The 15575-nt window shown below is 40.2% G+C and overlaps 3 protein-coding genes across 6 annotated transcripts; 2 read left to right on the top strand and 1 right to left on the bottom strand.

Annotated features, from left to right (window-relative positions):
- Positions 1-674: 674 nt before the first annotated feature.
- Positions 675-3748, bottom strand: ednrbb (endothelin receptor type Bb). The gene is made up of 7 exons (XM_048239318.1): positions 3344-3748; positions 3059-3171; positions 2644-2848; positions 2013-2159; positions 1783-1916; positions 1564-1672; positions 675-1147 (listed from the first exon to the last, which is right to left on the bottom strand). The coding sequence occupies exons 1-7, from the start codon at positions 3560-3562 to the stop codon at positions 1037-1039; spliced, it is 1038 nt and encodes a 345-aa protein (XP_048095275.1). The 5' UTR covers positions 3563-3748; the 3' UTR covers positions 675-1036.
- A 940-nt stretch (positions 3749-4688) lies between these two features.
- LOC125292476 (glutamate-rich protein 6-like) lies at positions 4689-8427 on the top strand. 3 transcript variants are annotated; one of them, XM_048239781.1, is made up of 13 exons: positions 4689-4957; positions 5251-5305; positions 5413-5555; positions 5657-5745; positions 5864-5986; positions 6075-6203; positions 6386-6546; positions 6682-6743; positions 7061-7200; positions 7304-7383; positions 7487-7642; positions 7803-8031; positions 8135-8427. In XM_048239781.1, the coding sequence occupies exons 1-13, from the start codon at positions 4846-4848 to the stop codon at positions 8378-8380; spliced, it is 1725 nt and encodes a 574-aa protein (XP_048095738.1). In that variant the 5' UTR covers positions 4689-4845; the 3' UTR covers positions 8381-8427. The 3 variants fall into 3 exon arrangements, with proteins under 3 accessions (XP_048095738.1, XP_048095737.1, XP_048095736.1); XM_048239780.1 differs by having other exon boundaries at positions 4689-4999; positions 5864-5980; XM_048239779.1 differs by having other exon boundaries at positions 4689-4999.
- A 1644-nt stretch (positions 8428-10071) lies between these two features.
- Positions 10072-15414, top strand: LOC125292431 (glutamate-rich protein 6-like). 2 transcript variants are annotated; one of them, XM_048239708.1, is made up of 13 exons: positions 10072-10378; positions 10766-10805; positions 11202-11320; positions 12546-12628; positions 12868-12975; positions 13066-13209; positions 13289-13446; positions 13570-13643; positions 13846-13994; positions 14110-14189; positions 14275-14430; positions 14552-14780; positions 15112-15414. In XM_048239708.1, the coding sequence occupies exons 1-13, from the start codon at positions 10165-10167 to the stop codon at positions 15370-15372; spliced, it is 1815 nt and encodes a 604-aa protein (XP_048095665.1). In that variant the 5' UTR covers positions 10072-10164; the 3' UTR covers positions 15373-15414. The 2 variants fall into 2 exon arrangements, with proteins under 2 accessions (XP_048095665.1, XP_048095666.1); XM_048239709.1 differs by having other exon boundaries at positions 10192-10325.
- Positions 15415-15575: the final 161 nt, after the last annotated feature.

Below are 15575 nucleotides of genomic sequence, written 5' to 3'. Positions count from 1 at the left end.
TCCTACATATTTGTTTGCACTTTTACATTTGTTTACCACAACTTAACTTAAGCATGGCTTGGTTATCACACAAAATAACTCGTTTTTAGCTTTCATAATAATTATAATTGTGTTCTTTTCCCAAAATCTATCAAAAGAGAAAAGTCGTGGAAGAGCAGCACTGTAATATCCTGCACTGCATGTGGAGGTAGACTAAAAGTAAATAGCCAATAACCCAGAAGAAATCCCCCAGCACACACACATAAAAAAAAACTTTTTGCTGTTCTATAGGAGCAGTGACATATAAATGTATGATGACTCATTAAACATTACCACATAAGATTACCCCTGGAAGACAATGTAGACCTATGCATATTTCAACAGCTCCACTACTTGTTGAGACGTTAAAAGCAGTGTTACAGAGGGCATTACACACTGTGGGACTCATCCAAGTCAGTGGAAAGGCTTTCTTCATTTTTGGTCTATTTTACTGTAAAATCAACATAAGCTATATTTTGTGTATTGCTATACAGATGTGCAAATGTGCTGTGATATGTCAAATAAAATTATAATAAAACAAAGACTAGACCCATTGTCTCACTTGATGTTTAAATATCACTTTTATTTGAGTTTTTTTATACATGATATATGTCATTCAAGGACACAACATAATGTTATGGTTGCACGTCAAATAAAAGTCAGACAGGGTGCACGGAGTAGTACTGAGAAGCAACACATAAATGCAACATGAAAGCATCTGCATCAGACATCATTCCTCATGAAAGCTTCATGCAGCTGTCATGTTCTGATTGTGTACGCTTTATATACTTCATAAACACTGTCACATCCCAATTTTCAAAGTCAACACACAAAAAGAATTTCAAGCGTGACATAAATATTTAACAAATATGTCAAAATACGAATGAAAACTTCAACGTAATTTGATTTTACATTCAAATACAAAATGTGTAAAAAACAACAACAACAACAACAACAAAAAACATTAAATTGCAGTGACAGTAACATGTTCAAATGAGGCAGCAACATCTTTCATGTGTCAGGACTTGCTTTGCTCTGGGGTTTGTCCGTTGACCTTCGTCTTCTCCAAGGTCTGCTTCTCATCTGGTGTTACAGTCTGGGAAGATGTGTTCCAACAAAAGAGACAGGCCTGTAGAAAGACAAGGTCATGAAGTCTTTGTGCCTACAGTATACATAACTAACACATAGTGCAACAATGTTCTACATTAAGGTGAAAGCCTGTATTACAATAGTAAGTCCCATCTTTCACTGAATCCCATATAACTGGATCTGATCCTCTCTGTGTTGTCAGCCAGTTTGCACCTGAATATTGTCATCTCAAAGAAGACAACACTTGTGAGTGTGTAGTTCTTCAAGGTCAATGAGGCAGAATGGGATCTGGGTGGGGATCAAACAGCATTCTATAATACCACCTCTCTCTCTCTCTCTCTCTCTCTCTCTCTCTCTCTCGCTCTCTCTCTCTACAAAGAGCGTTGTGTTGCTTGGACAGTAATAACTAATACGAGTACATCAAAGCACAAAGATTATAAACACGTTCAGTGTTACCTTGAAATGTGCCTTGAATCTCTTGCTCACAACGTACAAAGCAATTGGGTTCATGCAAGAATTTGCAGAGGCCATGTTGATGCCAATGTAATCCAGGACAAGGAAGGCACTAGTAAAAAAAAGAAAGAAAAAAACAGAAAAAAATATAATATTAAATGCATACTAGAGAAGTATCTGCTCAGAAATAAATATCTCTATGTATTTTAAACACTTCCTTACCTCAATAAATCACATCGATGGGGATCCTTTTGATTATAAATAGTTAGTTTCAAGATTCTGCTGAGATGTAATGGCAGCCAACAAACCGCAAATACCAGCACCAAACTGAAAACAGTCTTGGCCACCTCTCTTCTCTGTAAGAGAGACCAGTACATGTTTGAAATGCATCATGTGGCTTCTTACAGTTGGAGGCTGAGTATATCTAGGTAGAAAAAAAGCACCTCTCCTACCTGTTTGATATGGTCATTAAAACCAATCTGTGTCCTACTTTTCTTCAGCATCTCACAGGTCATGAGAGTATAAAACAGTGCAGTGCAAGCCAGCGGCATACAGAAATATATTCCAAAGAGCCACCAATCCTTTGCGCTCTTATAAAACTAGAGGAAGGGGAAAACATCATGTGTGCACACACTGTATAATTGACTTTGTGGAAATGGTGGAAGATGGACACACTCAGTAGAACTCTTGACACAGACACTTTGAAATTGGGGCAGGGTTGCAGTGGGCTTCCAGCAATTGCACTCGGCTCGAATTTATATCATGGCAGCAGTCCTATATCGACTTTGTTCATGGCTATACATTTTTTTCCACCCGGGTGTGTTGGAGCAGTTTAAAAAAAGGCAATGTTGCCAGGTTGGTTTCTGAAGACAAGCCAAGTCGTAAAATCACACACTGTTCGGTACATTGATGGACAGGAAAGCATAGCAAAAACACAAGTCCCCAGTATAATAACTGAAACTCATTTTACTTTAATAAGCAGAAAGGACAGACATTTCAAGGGCAAATTGTTTATAGACAATTGTTGCCATCACTGGTGTGTTTAATGGCTTCCGACTATACATTGTATGAATAGCACAATACCTGCATGAACTGAGATGACTGTATTGGATGAAGGAGGCATATCCGAAGATGCTTCCCTTTATAGTCCATTGCCATCATATTAAATCCCACGGCCTCAGGCACAGCAAGAAATGTGGATATGATCCATATTAAAATCAGTTTCACTGCTGTCCACTTCGGAACACCAAGGCCTTTGATATGATTTCGAGAGGCCACAACACGGTATCTGACAGTAAAAATGTGCATTGATTACTACTTTTTACAGAGATTCATGTAAGATGATGGTTAGTGCTGTTGATGCATAATAAAGACTGCAATATGTTATCAAGGAGACAATTTGTTAGAGTAAAACAAAACATATTTCAATTGAGATTTGACTAATGGCATACCGTATACTAAAACAGAGGTTTCTCCACAGAAAGCTGATATTCCATACCTGTCTATGCTCAGTGCGCATAAACTCAAGACTGTTATTCCAACAGATGTTTTTTGAATGAAAGGCACTAATTTACAAATTGCCACATCAAATGGCCAATCCTCAGCCAGAAGCTGAAAGAAGGAAAATAATAGTTTGCTACCTGCATTATTATAAAACAATGCATTCCTGTTTTGGGTAGGCTATACCATAATGCACACACAATACATGGAATCTGACCACACAAGATAAATAACAGGTGATTTAACAATTAGCTATTAATTATTATTTAACATTTGTACTTACCTTGTAAGCATTGACAGGTATGGCAATCACAATATGTATGAGATCTCCCAGAGCAAGACTGGCAATTAGAATGTTAGGTCCACTTCTCATGCCCTTGTTCTTATAAATAATTCTGAGGAGTGCCAGATTGCCTGTCATTCCGGTGATGAAAACAAAACAAGACACCAGCGTGTTGATGTATTTGAACACCACTTTGATCCTTGTTGGCCCTGAGCACATTGGATGAGGATGGGGACGCTGCCCAGGGGCCTTCAGAGTGAAGTTTGATGTGCTCAATGTGTTATTCACTTCCTCTTTCTGATACGTCCGAGAGATTGTTTCATTGATGTCGGTGAAAGTTTCTTGATATGTGGTCTTGTCTACAGTTTCAGCTGAAATGACTTGGACGAGCAGGAAAAAGATGAAAACATTTGTTCTCTCCATGATGTGTTGGAGCTATTGATTAAAAAAATGATTGGATTTATCTAGAGACAAATGTCAAAGGAGAAAGAAAGAACAGAAAAGTTTAAATCTTGAAATAATATCAAAGGCTACTATGTCCTAAAACACAAACAATACAAATCCAACATGATAATAAGTGACTTACTGTACTCACCAAACAACTCTTGAGATACTAAAATCACTCCTGTATGGCTAAATTCCTCATAACCATATTCTTTGTTGTTGATACAAATCTGACGCTACACACAAAGGTGGTGTGAAACCTTTATAGGGAAAGAAAGGTAGTGCTGAGTCATAAAGCTGTCATCTCTTCTACCCCATCCTGTCGGGTTTAATACACACTGCAGGGGCGACGGGGCAGGCAGCATACTATACCAAATGTTCTGCCCTGTTACTCAAGCATATGTCGTAGCCATTATGGAATGGACAACTTATGGTCTTATGCATATTTCACAAATAGCCTATTACATTCAGTTCAAATCCTTGCAAATTAAATATGATGAGGACGGGCCTCTTCACATTGGAACAACGGAGCCACTGTTTGTTTCCTATTTAGTCACAGTGTGTACGAACACCGTGTTTCAGAGTGGATAGATAGCAACAGGACCATGAGGATTAACTCGCTGAACTTGACAAATCAAGTGTAGTTGATTACAGGGTGTATAGCCTACTCCATTAGCACTTGCGATGCCTGTTATCACAAATGTGTTTAGTTGCCTGTCAGAGAATGTTCTAATTCTAGCGTTTTATTTCCAAAACTATGCTCTATTTTAATTGCACAACGGGGGTAGCCTACGTAATAATGCATATTTGTAAGCCATCCAGATGTTGCCAAGTACTTTCTCCAAACATCGCGTCAGTGTAAAATCTGTAGAAAAAGTAACCAGTCAATCCCGTGGAAAAAGTAACCAGTCAATGCCTAAGATGCGACTTCAAAGCGCAATAGCCTAGTTGCCGAATTAAGTGAATTGATGCTGAAGTAGTAAAAATGTTCAATTTGAACGCTGTACCTTGCGTTTAATCTTAATATAGGCTACGTTTAGACCAGTGTCTTAGACCAAATGAGCAAACCTACTAGGTCTCCGGGGGTGGAAAGTGGATCTGAACTCTCCACCACTCTGTCCTCGACACGGGGAGGGCAACACGAGTCATCCCCTCAGATGACAGCTGATAGTGAGCAAATGCCAAAAAGAGACCGTCCGTGTGACACAGCAGGTACAATTGGTCATGGCAAAATGTGTCAAGGCTTAATATTCAAGAAAAAAGTGTTTAAAGCTGGACAAAACCTTTACACGTCTATCTAAAATGTATTTGATTCAGTTGTCTTGGAAAGTTATGTAGGTTAAAACAACTGCTATTTAGATTTCTATTTTGTCATGAAGAAGATTGTTATAGTTCAAATCTTTGTATTTTGTCCATTTAAGTACTCGCACATGCAAATCAACAATGTCTTTTGTGACTTACAGGTGAAACAACAACCAGTTTAACAAAGACACCAGCATCTGATCAGCATATGACGGGGTAAGACAATGTTTGCATATAGCTTTGTAAATACATATATTGGACAAACAGAACAATAAACATCTGTCAGACCTCAGCCACACGTATCTCCTGCTCAAACTCCTTAGAGCGCCAGGCCACAACTGCTCTGACTCACCTGAGGTAATAGAGGTCCAGACAGTGGATGGCAGAGTCATCACCGTTGCCAACACTGTGACTCAAACAGACTGGGACTGGGTGGTACACAGGCAGCAAAAAGACAGCTCCTCAGGTAGTCTTACATACAAACACATCAGACATGAATCTACAGTAGCTCCAGGCCATAGACCTCAGTCTGTCAGCACTTACTGATTACCCTTAATCTCTCTGCAGTGCATATGGTGGTTGAGGACCTTGTGGAAACACCAGCTGAAGAGTTAACAGCTGACCTTAGAGGACTAGTTATTGCTCCAGACATTGAGGTGTTATGATGGTTGTGCTGCAACTTAGATATTGAGTCCACATTGTAAGCAAATATGTTTGTGTGTGCTCTGACATTGAGAAGTTTCCTAAACCAGCTGCTTCCTTCCTCACTGACAGAATGTGGAGGAAAAGGAAAGGGAGCAAGAGAATGATCTGTATGGAATACCTGATGTGGGGCCACCCTCACTCCTGGCCTACAGACCTGAGTCCAAACAGCCTCCAGTCCTCTACAAGGTACAGGTCAGAACTCAAGTGACTCTAGTCTCTTGTCAACTTAGATCAATCTAGATAGGAACAGAATGTAAAGACATTGTTGCTGTTCTCTCAGAGCCCTGCTGTATTGCGTCTGAAACAGCCTGCGATGAACACAGAGAGCATTCTGTGTGACTACTGCCACCAGACAAGCAAGCCCTTCATCAGTCGAGCGCAATTAGAGAACGCTCCTGAATCAGAACTGGTGAGCACATTCACATGAAATGCCAAGAAAAGTGTGCACATTTAAAGTGTAGCTAGCCGCTAGCGCCACAGTAATATACTGTATCTGCCAACATAATAATACACAGTATACCAAAGATGACCACAAATATGAACAAACTGAATACATTTATCTAAGTGTTTGTTCTCTTACGGTGTGTCCAGCGTTTCTGCTGTGAGAAAGAACAGTCAGTGAGGATGCTGATCCTGGAGGAGGAGAGGGCTCTGGCTGATTTGGAAGTAGATAAGAAAATTGATGTTCGCCCTCATGCACCATTCATGAGTAAACACCAGAAAAGGGCTGCCAAAGAACGAGCAGAGCAAAGGTCTGGGGAAGACTTAGTTTATGTGACAAATCAGTTATTGAAAAAAAAAAACAGGCACCCCATATTCATCGGCAATCTCTTTAACTGCTAGTCTCACCCCCACCCACTATCTCTTTCTCTTCTTGCACATTTTAGGTTGAGAGCATTTGAGTTCCAAAGAGTGCAAACTCTTGGCAATCAGAAATCTGTTTTCTCAGGTCAGTTCAGGTATTAGTTGAATTATTACTCATTTAGGTACAGTAGTAGTTATTATTTGATGCCCTGTGGCCATATTGTCATATTTTTTGTGTCTGTGGCTGAAGGTTACATTACATTTAGCAGACACTTCTTGACCAAAGTGACTTACATACAGTATGTCATATATATAACAAGGGATTGCATTGTCCCCAGAGCAACTTGGGGTTAAGTGCCATGCTCAAGGGCACAATGGTGGAAGCTGGGAGTTGAACCGACAACTTTCAGGCTACTGCACGCTAGCCCAGCTCCTTAACCACTACACTACCACTGCCCACAGGTGGCCAGCAGATCAAAACAATCTCCTACAGACGGTCTAATGGAGACTGGACCATCCGTGAGGAGCCTGAGGTTCACCAGGTTGATCCAGAGACGGGTGACTTTTTCAGAGTGCAGGGAGTCACACCTGTGACATACACAGTATGCTTCATCACTGTTTTTCATGTGTGGGATTTATGTCTGCAAAGATAGTTCTGCCAACATATAGGCTAAATAATGAATGTCTTTTTCTTGCATTTAACAGCAGAAGAAAGTGCTTGTGAGGTCCTATCCAGATGCTGGCCCTTTCCTTACTGTATTCCCAGATGGAACTGGCAATGTCTTGTATCCTTTACACATGAAGCAAAGCAATAGCTCATGTTACATTTGAACCACCCATACTAAATGAAGCAGAAGGCACATTCAGTCTTGTCCTTAACACATCTAGTTACCCCTCTGGTTGCATTGCTATCTCAATTTCTTCTGTCGGGGGAGGCGATTTTACATATACAGTCTTGGAGGACAATCCATCCCAACCTAATATACAGGCCATCTTCACATCCAGAGGCCACTCAACATGCTACCATCCAAATGGACTCATTTGGTATACATCTGAATCTGTTTGTGCTATTTCTGTTTCTTTTGGTTTCCTGTTTGCATAGTTAACTGTAGGCCTACTGCTATAAGTAAAATGCACTTGATATATGATGTGGTGCTGATGACAGGAGTGAGCTGAATCATGTGTTCTGGCCTCTCTTCTGAAGGGTGAATCTGACCCAGCTTGAGGGGATCCAGTGCAGTGAGACTGGTGCTTTGAGACAGCGCTGGAGCTGGCATGACCTTGAGCCACACATTCATCCTCTCCCATTCCAGCCTCTCTATCTCTCCCTCAATCCCTTTATCAGCCTCCGGATACTAACACAGGAGCGCATATACCTCACCTTTAGCCACTGCACGTGCCGGGTGCGCTTCAATGTGGGTGCCAAGCTCAAGGTGAGTTATATGCTATCTTGATACTATCCACAGAGTATTTACAGTTGGGAAGGAAATGCAGTTTAGTTGCAATATATAAATATGCAGTTTCCTGTTTGAACAGCTTACGTACCCAGAAGGCCTAGTACTGCCAGGACCAGACACCCTGCAGAAGCATCTCCAAATTAAATGTCTGGAGATTTACACTCTCTTGGACAGAATCCAGACACACATCGCCTATCAGCACATGCCCAGTCACCAGAACATAAAGCCCCTCTATGGACTCATCGCCCAAATGGAGAGACTAAGGAGACAGGTGGACCGGCAGACTCCACGAAGGAAGTTAAAAACGCCAGTGCCCCCGAAATAAGCATAATCCTATTGATGATTATATATTCATACGTTGTAATAAATACATTTGAATACATCTTAAAAAAAAAAAAAAAAATTAACAATAAAAAAAAAATCAAGAACATCTCAATACTCTTATTGTTCTGTGTTCAAACATATCAAATATTCCTGACAAAACAATGCGTAAAATACACATAATAGCATTAATCATGGGATTATTCTATAGTCTACGGACTCTAAAATATGTTTCATTCTCATCAATCCATGTATAAGTATAAGTATAGTATAAGTATGTATATATACTCTTTTGATCCCGTGAGGGAAATTTGGTCTCTGCATTTATCCCAATCCGTGATTTAGTGAAACACACTCAGCACACAGTGAAATGTGTGCCAGTATAAGGCCAGACACCAATACACCCCTATGGGACTATTTTCCCCCTTTACGTCTATCAAAGACTTACGTCTATACACTAATCGAATATAGGCTACCCAAAATATACCCGCATAGGCTTAATTTTTTCCTCTACTCCTACCACAATTGACATTCCCCCACAGATAACATCAGAAGAAAGTCAGAATAGCCATCTTAGTCATTACAAACTCTCAGTTGCCTGATTTATCAGATGAATATGACCCAGAGGGGAAGAAACAAAGAACAAACCAGGAACTGAGGGGGTGCCAGAACCAAGAGCCACAGAGAAGGGGTCCAGGATCCAGGCTGGATTTTCTTTAAAGAAAAACATTTAAAAAACTCTTTAAAAAGAAAAACTAAAAAAAAAAAGAAAACTCCCCTGTTGTTGCTACCTTGTCGTGGTGGGGAGGCTTATGTGTGTGCCTCCGTGACCCTAAAGACTATACCGGCGAGGTTATACCCCTGGCAGGTACTACCAAGTATTTGTATATTTGGCGAGGTTATACCCCTGGCAGGTACTACCAAGTATCAGTTTTCAGGTTAGAGGCCAGTCTAAAAGCAGCATTGCCATCACCCATTGGCAGTAGGTAGCCTGGCTAACGTCAGACTTTCATTGCGCGCAAGGCAGCATGGGAAAACCCAGGCTAGGCAGTAGGATGATTGGATAAAGATTGGGCCTATGTATTAGTCATAGATATGAATGGTGTTTCTGCCTATGCAAATTAGGACATATTCAATAAGTGTGGAGCCATGTGCATATTCAAATTCATTTAAAAACAAACTTGTGATACAAAAACAGTTACTTTTCATATATACTTTTACTATGTAAAGTGTTATTGTGGTAAGAGTAAAGGAAAAATTAAGTCTATTTGGGTGTATTTTGGGCATATTCGATTAGTGTGTAGCTCATTTGCATATTAAAATTAGTTTTCAAAGAAACTTGTAATACATTTGTTTTACTTTTCATGGGTATTTTCATTGTGTAAAGTTTAATTTTGATAGGAGTAAATGAAAAAAATAGCCCTATTGGGGGTGCATTGTTGCCTGGCCTTCTTGGCACACATCTCGGATTGATGAGAATTTAACATATTTCCTCAACTAGGATTTCTTAGGACTTTTCTTAGGACACTGTGTGTTGTTCTGGACACCTCATAGAAATGATCTAAGCTGCAAAAATATCTTTCTGTCCAACGCTACTTTGCCTGGACTATGATAGATCATTGTTACATACCATGGGAACGTGTCATTTCGAATTCTTGAACAGAAGCATTTCTGTTGTTATGCGTGACGTTTAGCTAACACGCTGAACATGACATTGGAGGCAAACCTGGTTGTTCGGCGTAAAACAGTGTAAGCTTATGTCTAGCGCGAATAAGTTTAACTGAACAAATGAGTAAAAAATCGGGGAGCGAGAATGACAAACCGTCAGGGACCAGTCCGAGGAGAGTGGAGAATCCATCGCTTGAACTCACCGTTGAAAACGTGCAGAGACTGGAGAAGGAGTTGAAGGGACTGGACAAGTTGTATGGTTCAAGTCAGTCCATCGAGGGGTACGTGAAAACAACAGAATATTTTGGTAGGACACCGCAAATAAGCAGGAAAGGTAGGAATATGGTGGGGGTGACATTTTTTCCATTGTAAGGAATGTATATTATTATTATTGATATTATTATTAGTAGTAGTAGTAGTAGCCTAGTAATAGGCCTAGCAGCAGTGGTAGTGGTACGAGTAGCCTAGTAGTAGACTTAGTAGGCCTAGTGTTGGTGTTGGTGGTAGGCCTAATAATGTTTGTTGTATTGTTGTTGTTCCTAATTAGTTTTGATGAGCCTTCCGTAGTCAGTAAACCAGAAGTGTGCCATGTGGCCTCTGATGCCAGCTGTCTGTAAATCTGGTCTCTGATCAGGAGTCAGCTCCTGGCTGCGTATGAGAGTTTACTTGGTTTGACTATTCGACTGCATCAAATTATCATTGAGAGTCTGCTTATTTTCAGCTTCTCGTGAGGGACACAGAAGCCTCTCAAGAAATTCCTCGTGAGTTGAATTATTTAGCCATTGTAGAATGGAAAGTGAATCCTGCAGGTATAACTGCATCATTGTGTGAACAAAGTCAAGGCAGTGGTCATGGACATACCTATTATGGTAGGCCGACTGTGACACACACACACACACACACACACACAGACACACCCCAACACACAACCTGTGGCATGCCATAGCCTACTTGGTGTGTTTTGTTATCAGATTAGGTTAGCTGGTTGTAGATGTGTTTAGTGATGTTATGGCACCTGAAGAAACAAAGCATGCAATAACATGTAAGAAATGTAGCCTTTATATTGTGTAGTTTTTCCATTTAAAGTACTTCATTGCCTACTACTTTGAGGAAAACAAATGTTTTTTGTCCAAACTCTCAACTATCAAACTTCACAGCTCTGGCACCTCTCCCGAATGTGTAGACATCCTTGGACTGGATGGAACAGTCATCACTAGAATAAGCAGATCAACTCAGACTGAATGGAACTGGGTCTCACAGAAGCACAAGAATAGTCGTAAATATGTTCAGTATCTTCAAAAAGCGTCTAAAGACTCTTACCCTGTATCTAACTAATTCATTGTTACAGTCACAGTTTGTAATTTTTTTGGTTGTTATTATTCTGTAAACATTCTATTAGTCTATTATCGGTACTAATATTGGTATTTTTTTATATAGGTTATATTACATTATTTTAAGCTAAGTATTAATTGTAATTTTAATGTAGTATTTATTGATGTCATTGTATGTCGCTTTGTAGAACTGTATCTGTTAAACATAACCATGAACATGAACACAAATAACTGGTTTGTGTGATCTACATTTACAGTTTTTCTCGATCGTTTTGATGCTTGTGTAAACTCTGACATCACATTCTCAAAACAGTTAACACCCGTGTCTGAACAAAAGCACTCTGGCCAAAATGACACAAGCTTTTACTCTCTCAAAACACTTAAAACATGCAGCAAAAGCAAATCTTGCCTTCAAACAATACATCCTGTCATCATCATCACTGTGTGATTTCAATCAATCATTACACACTGCAAAATCTAATTCTCAAAATGAGCATTTTTGCTATGTCTTCTATTTCTTTCTCATTTTCTGGTATCAGAAAAAACTGTGAAAAAACAAAATGTACTGAATAAAAAATATTTTATTCATTCCTCCCAAGATGCAACTGTCATTGACATGTAAGACCTTCAGTACAACTTGTCATTTTTCATAGACCTACAGTAAACACCTTTTGTACTGTTTTCTTCACCAAATGGTCAATACAGTTGTCTAAATGTGCATTAGATCCATACTTGCAAATAGCAACACAGAACACACATGGAATGAATAATGAAAGATTGTTGATTGAAGAATTGTGCAAAGGAGTTTCACACAGGTGTATCAGACACTCAGACTTATGCAAGGAATCTATACCACCTGTGAAAAAAATGTTTCCTTTTGTTTAGCACGGGAAAACCGATTTCCGAGTTTGGGGTTTTTGAATGACCTCTGTTAACTGTTTTGCAAAAGGGTGTGAGAAATGTGTGAACCCAATGAAAATGTATGAACACATTAGCAAGAGATGACTTCTGCTGTGCAAAGAAAGTGTTCATGAAGACCAAGTGGATCCCAGTTTCCTTCAGCAGGTCAAAGCAATCAAGAAAAACTGTAATTGTAGGGGCCTACTGTTGTCATTCTATGGACTTACATAATGTGAAAACAACACTGCAATGTGTGTTACTTTTACCCAGTGTGCAGTCAGACTGAAGAATATGTGGTGAATCATGAAAAGACACCTGTCGAGCACGAGGACCATAAAGGCCCTGACTCTGAGGTAAGCCCTGAAGAGAGTGTAACATGAATCCTGTTACTGGACAGTGGTGTCCTATTAATAGGCATCGGCTATTCAGTAGAAATACATTGCACCGTGACTTTAAAATGATCAGATTTCAGGACAGCATAGTTATATATTAATATTTTATAAATGTTAACCCACATTCACACAAAACTCCATGGCTATTCATTGTTCTTAATGAATAAGTAAGTGTTTTTTATCTGGCTGTCATAAAAAAGGAGATGGCTGAGATGGAAATCATGGAAGATAATGAGGAGACTGTAACAAAGAGCCGAGATTCACAAGTCCCTCCTCAATTGGAGCATTTGACAGGGGAGTTTGACAAGGTTAGGATTTATTCAAGCTCATGATAGTTGCAACAATAAGTTAAGTTTGACACATACTTGAAATGCTCTGTGCATAAATGGCTTTCACAGATCACAGTCCTGACATCCAGTTCAGATTCATCTGTGAAGTTACCCGAGTGTGAGTTGGCATCTCTTCTGTGTGAGTACTGCCGCCGAGGGAAGAAACCCCCAGTGACTCGCGAGCAGCTGGAGAAAATGACCGACCCAGAGGAGGTGGGTCCCAACCATGTCTAGCTTTCATGTCTTACATTTGAATTCCCTTTTGTCCCAGTCAACTTAATTCCGCTGTCAGTTGTTTTGTTGTGAGGTTGCCTGGAGGATGGCCGATCTCGAGGAGCAGGAGGAAGAAGAGACTGAAAAGGCCTCTAAATCTGTACAGGAGAAGAGAAAGATCAATGATGTCGACCCTCGTCCCCTTTTGACCGAAAGCAAAGAGAGGCTAGCGCACATGTTAAGTGATGTCATAAGAGGTCGCTTCTCAGGAGGGGATAGCATGCATCTTATATTTCACATTTATGAAGGGCTGTCTTCCACTTACATACAATGTGCTCACCATCATTCTGTGTCTTTCAGGCTGAGAGAATGGGTGTCTATAAGATCCCAAGACTCACACTACCCCTCTGGGTTTTACACCAGAGAACGTTCATGTAAATATGATATACATAAATATCCTTAAATATTCTTTTTGGGGGATATTAGTTTTAATAGTGAAATAGCTGGCTCCTAATGAAATGTAAATTATTTCTATTAAAGTTTCACATTAATGGATGCTCTCAAGAACACTTCAAATATTTGACTGAAATCAGCATATCTGTATATCAGCACTGATGTCATTGATTTTGAATGTAGCAGGAGATAAAATGGTTCCAAAGAATACCATCTGCTATCGACTTTCAAATGACTTATGGAACATCCAAGAGGAGTCTCAACTTCCGGAAATGGAAATCATTACCCCTCCTGAGACATTGAACCTTCCAGATAGGGAACCAGGGGTCAAGGTTTCTAACTACTTCCCTTTTCATGATTGGCTAATCTGATTTGGATCAGCAGTTTACTGTAAAAGTCCTATCCAAACGCTTTGTTGCTTCACATCATTTTATTTGTCATTTACAGAGGACAAACATTCTTGTAAGATACTACAGGAATGGCAAAACATTTGTCCTTATATTTCCAGACGGAACAGGACATGTTTTGTATCCTTTTCATTCACTTTTTTTGTTTGACTTTGAAACTTGAAAATGTATGAAGCAAATGTTTTTTACCTTAATGACTCATTAGCTATCCATCAGGTCGGATTGCAGTCCTTATATCTTCAGTCCATCCTGGTCATTTTATTTATATCATACTGGAGGACGCTCCACTCTTGCCGCGGATTCAGGCCATTTTCACATCCAGGGGCCAGGCCACGTGCTATCACCCCAATGGTCTTGTTTGGTACGTTGCTGATGTGGTTTTTAAAACCACTTCTATATGTCAGTACGTATGGAAAGCTCTAAAGATCTAATCCCACCTGATCTATCTACTTACGTGCTGTTTTGATTATCTTTGTTCCAAGTGTCAATCTGACCCGTGTGGGAGGTACCTGGTGCAGTGAGAGTGGGGCGCTGAAGAGATGCTGGAGCTGGCTGGACCTCAGTGCTCATGTCCACGCCCCGCCTTTCCAGCCCATCAACATGATGCTGAGCCCCCGCATTAGCATCCGCATCTGCACCCAGGAGAACATCTACCTCGCCTTCACCGCTGGCAAGAACAGTGTGCGCTTCAACATGGGGACCAAACTCAAGGTGAGCTTGTACGACTTTGTAAAGATGAAAATATCACGTCAGCTCCTGCCTAAAAAAAAAAATAACATATCTTCAGCAGTAGGGCTGCACAATGAATCAATTTGAATCAAAATTGCAATTTGCACTAATGGAATAAGCTAATCACAAAGGCTGCAATTAATTGCAGTCAAAAAAATGTGCAGCTTGCAACTCTCAGATCAGAAGTGGACCAGATTAAAGTGAAATCTGGAATATTGGAATAACTTAATATAACAAAAACAAGCAGCCCTATTCAGGAAGTTGCCTGTCAACGGTATTGTTTTTTTGAACCTCCATAATTCTACTTCACTAGGTGGGAAACTCAAAGGGCCTCATGTGGCCAGGCCCTGACATCCTTGAGTCTTATCTCCACAAGAGAAGTGTGCAGATCTCCAGCCTGCTGCAGAAGCTCCAGGGCAGCGTGTCCTTTAAGCGGCCCGAGCCTGGCCAGGTCAGCTCCCAGTACAGCCTCCGTGCCCAGGGGAAGAAAAGGAAGGAGCAGGCAAAGAACCGAAAGGCATCCAAGCCCAAATTACCTCATATCCTAACAAAAATGGCACGATTGATTGCATAGAGACAAATGGATTCATTTAAGAAATAAAAGCAGAAATACAATGCAAGGTATTAATGTTGTTCATTAAAAGTCCATTAGAACCTTGGCTCTGTCATTTCCAAGTCGATTTTGTGCATTGTATAAGTGAGCAGTGATGTTTTAATCTGATTTAGGGCTACATGGTATGATCTTAGAGGTTTCTTTATATACCCTGCTGTGTGTGA

Source organism: Alosa alosa, chromosome 3 (assembly GCF_017589495.1).
Source record: "Alosa alosa isolate M-15738 ecotype Scorff River chromosome 3, AALO_Geno_1.1, whole genome shotgun sequence".
Taxonomy (NCBI): Eukaryota; Metazoa; Chordata; class Actinopteri; order Clupeiformes; family Clupeidae; genus Alosa; species Alosa alosa.
This window is presented reverse-complemented; position numbering and strand designations above follow the sequence as displayed.

Excerpts from the sequence above, each read along its gene's own strand:
- LOC125292476 (XM_048239779.1), top strand. The coding sequence starts at position 4,846 with ATGAGCAAACCTACTAGGTCTCCGGGGGTGGAAAGTGGATCTGAACTC. Across the intron at positions 5,987-6,074 it reads CAGTCCTCTACAAGGTACAG|AGCCCTGCTGTATTGCGTCT; the intron begins GTCAGAACTCAA and ends CTGTTCTCTCAG. Across the intron at positions 7,384-7,486 it reads GATGGAACTGGCAATGTCTT|TTACCCCTCTGGTTGCATTG; the intron begins GTATCCTTTACA and ends TAACACATCTAG.
- LOC125292431 (XM_048239708.1), top strand. The coding sequence starts at position 10,165 with ATGAGTAAAAAATCGGGGAGCGAGAATGACAAACCGTCAGGGACCAGT. Across the intron at positions 12,976-13,065 it reads TGACAGGGGAGTTTGACAAG|ATCACAGTCCTGACATCCAG; the intron begins GTTAGGATTTAT and ends TGGCTTTCACAG. Across the intron at positions 13,995-14,109 it reads ATAGGGAACCAGGGGTCAAG|AGGACAAACATTCTTGTAAG; the intron begins GTTTCTAACTAC and ends TGTCATTTACAG.
- ednrbb (XM_048239318.1), bottom strand. The coding sequence starts at position 3,562 with ATGTGCTCAGGGCCAACAAGGATCAAAGTGGTGTTCAAATACATCAAC. Across the intron at positions 3,172-3,343 it reads TACCTGTCAATGCTTACAAG|CTTCTGGCTGAGGATTGGCC; the intron begins GTAAGTACAAAT and ends TCCTTCTTTCAG. Across the intron at positions 1,148-1,563 it reads GATTCAAGGCACATTTCAAG|GCCTGTCTCTTTTGTTGGAA; the intron begins GTAACACTGAAC and ends GTCTTTCTACAG.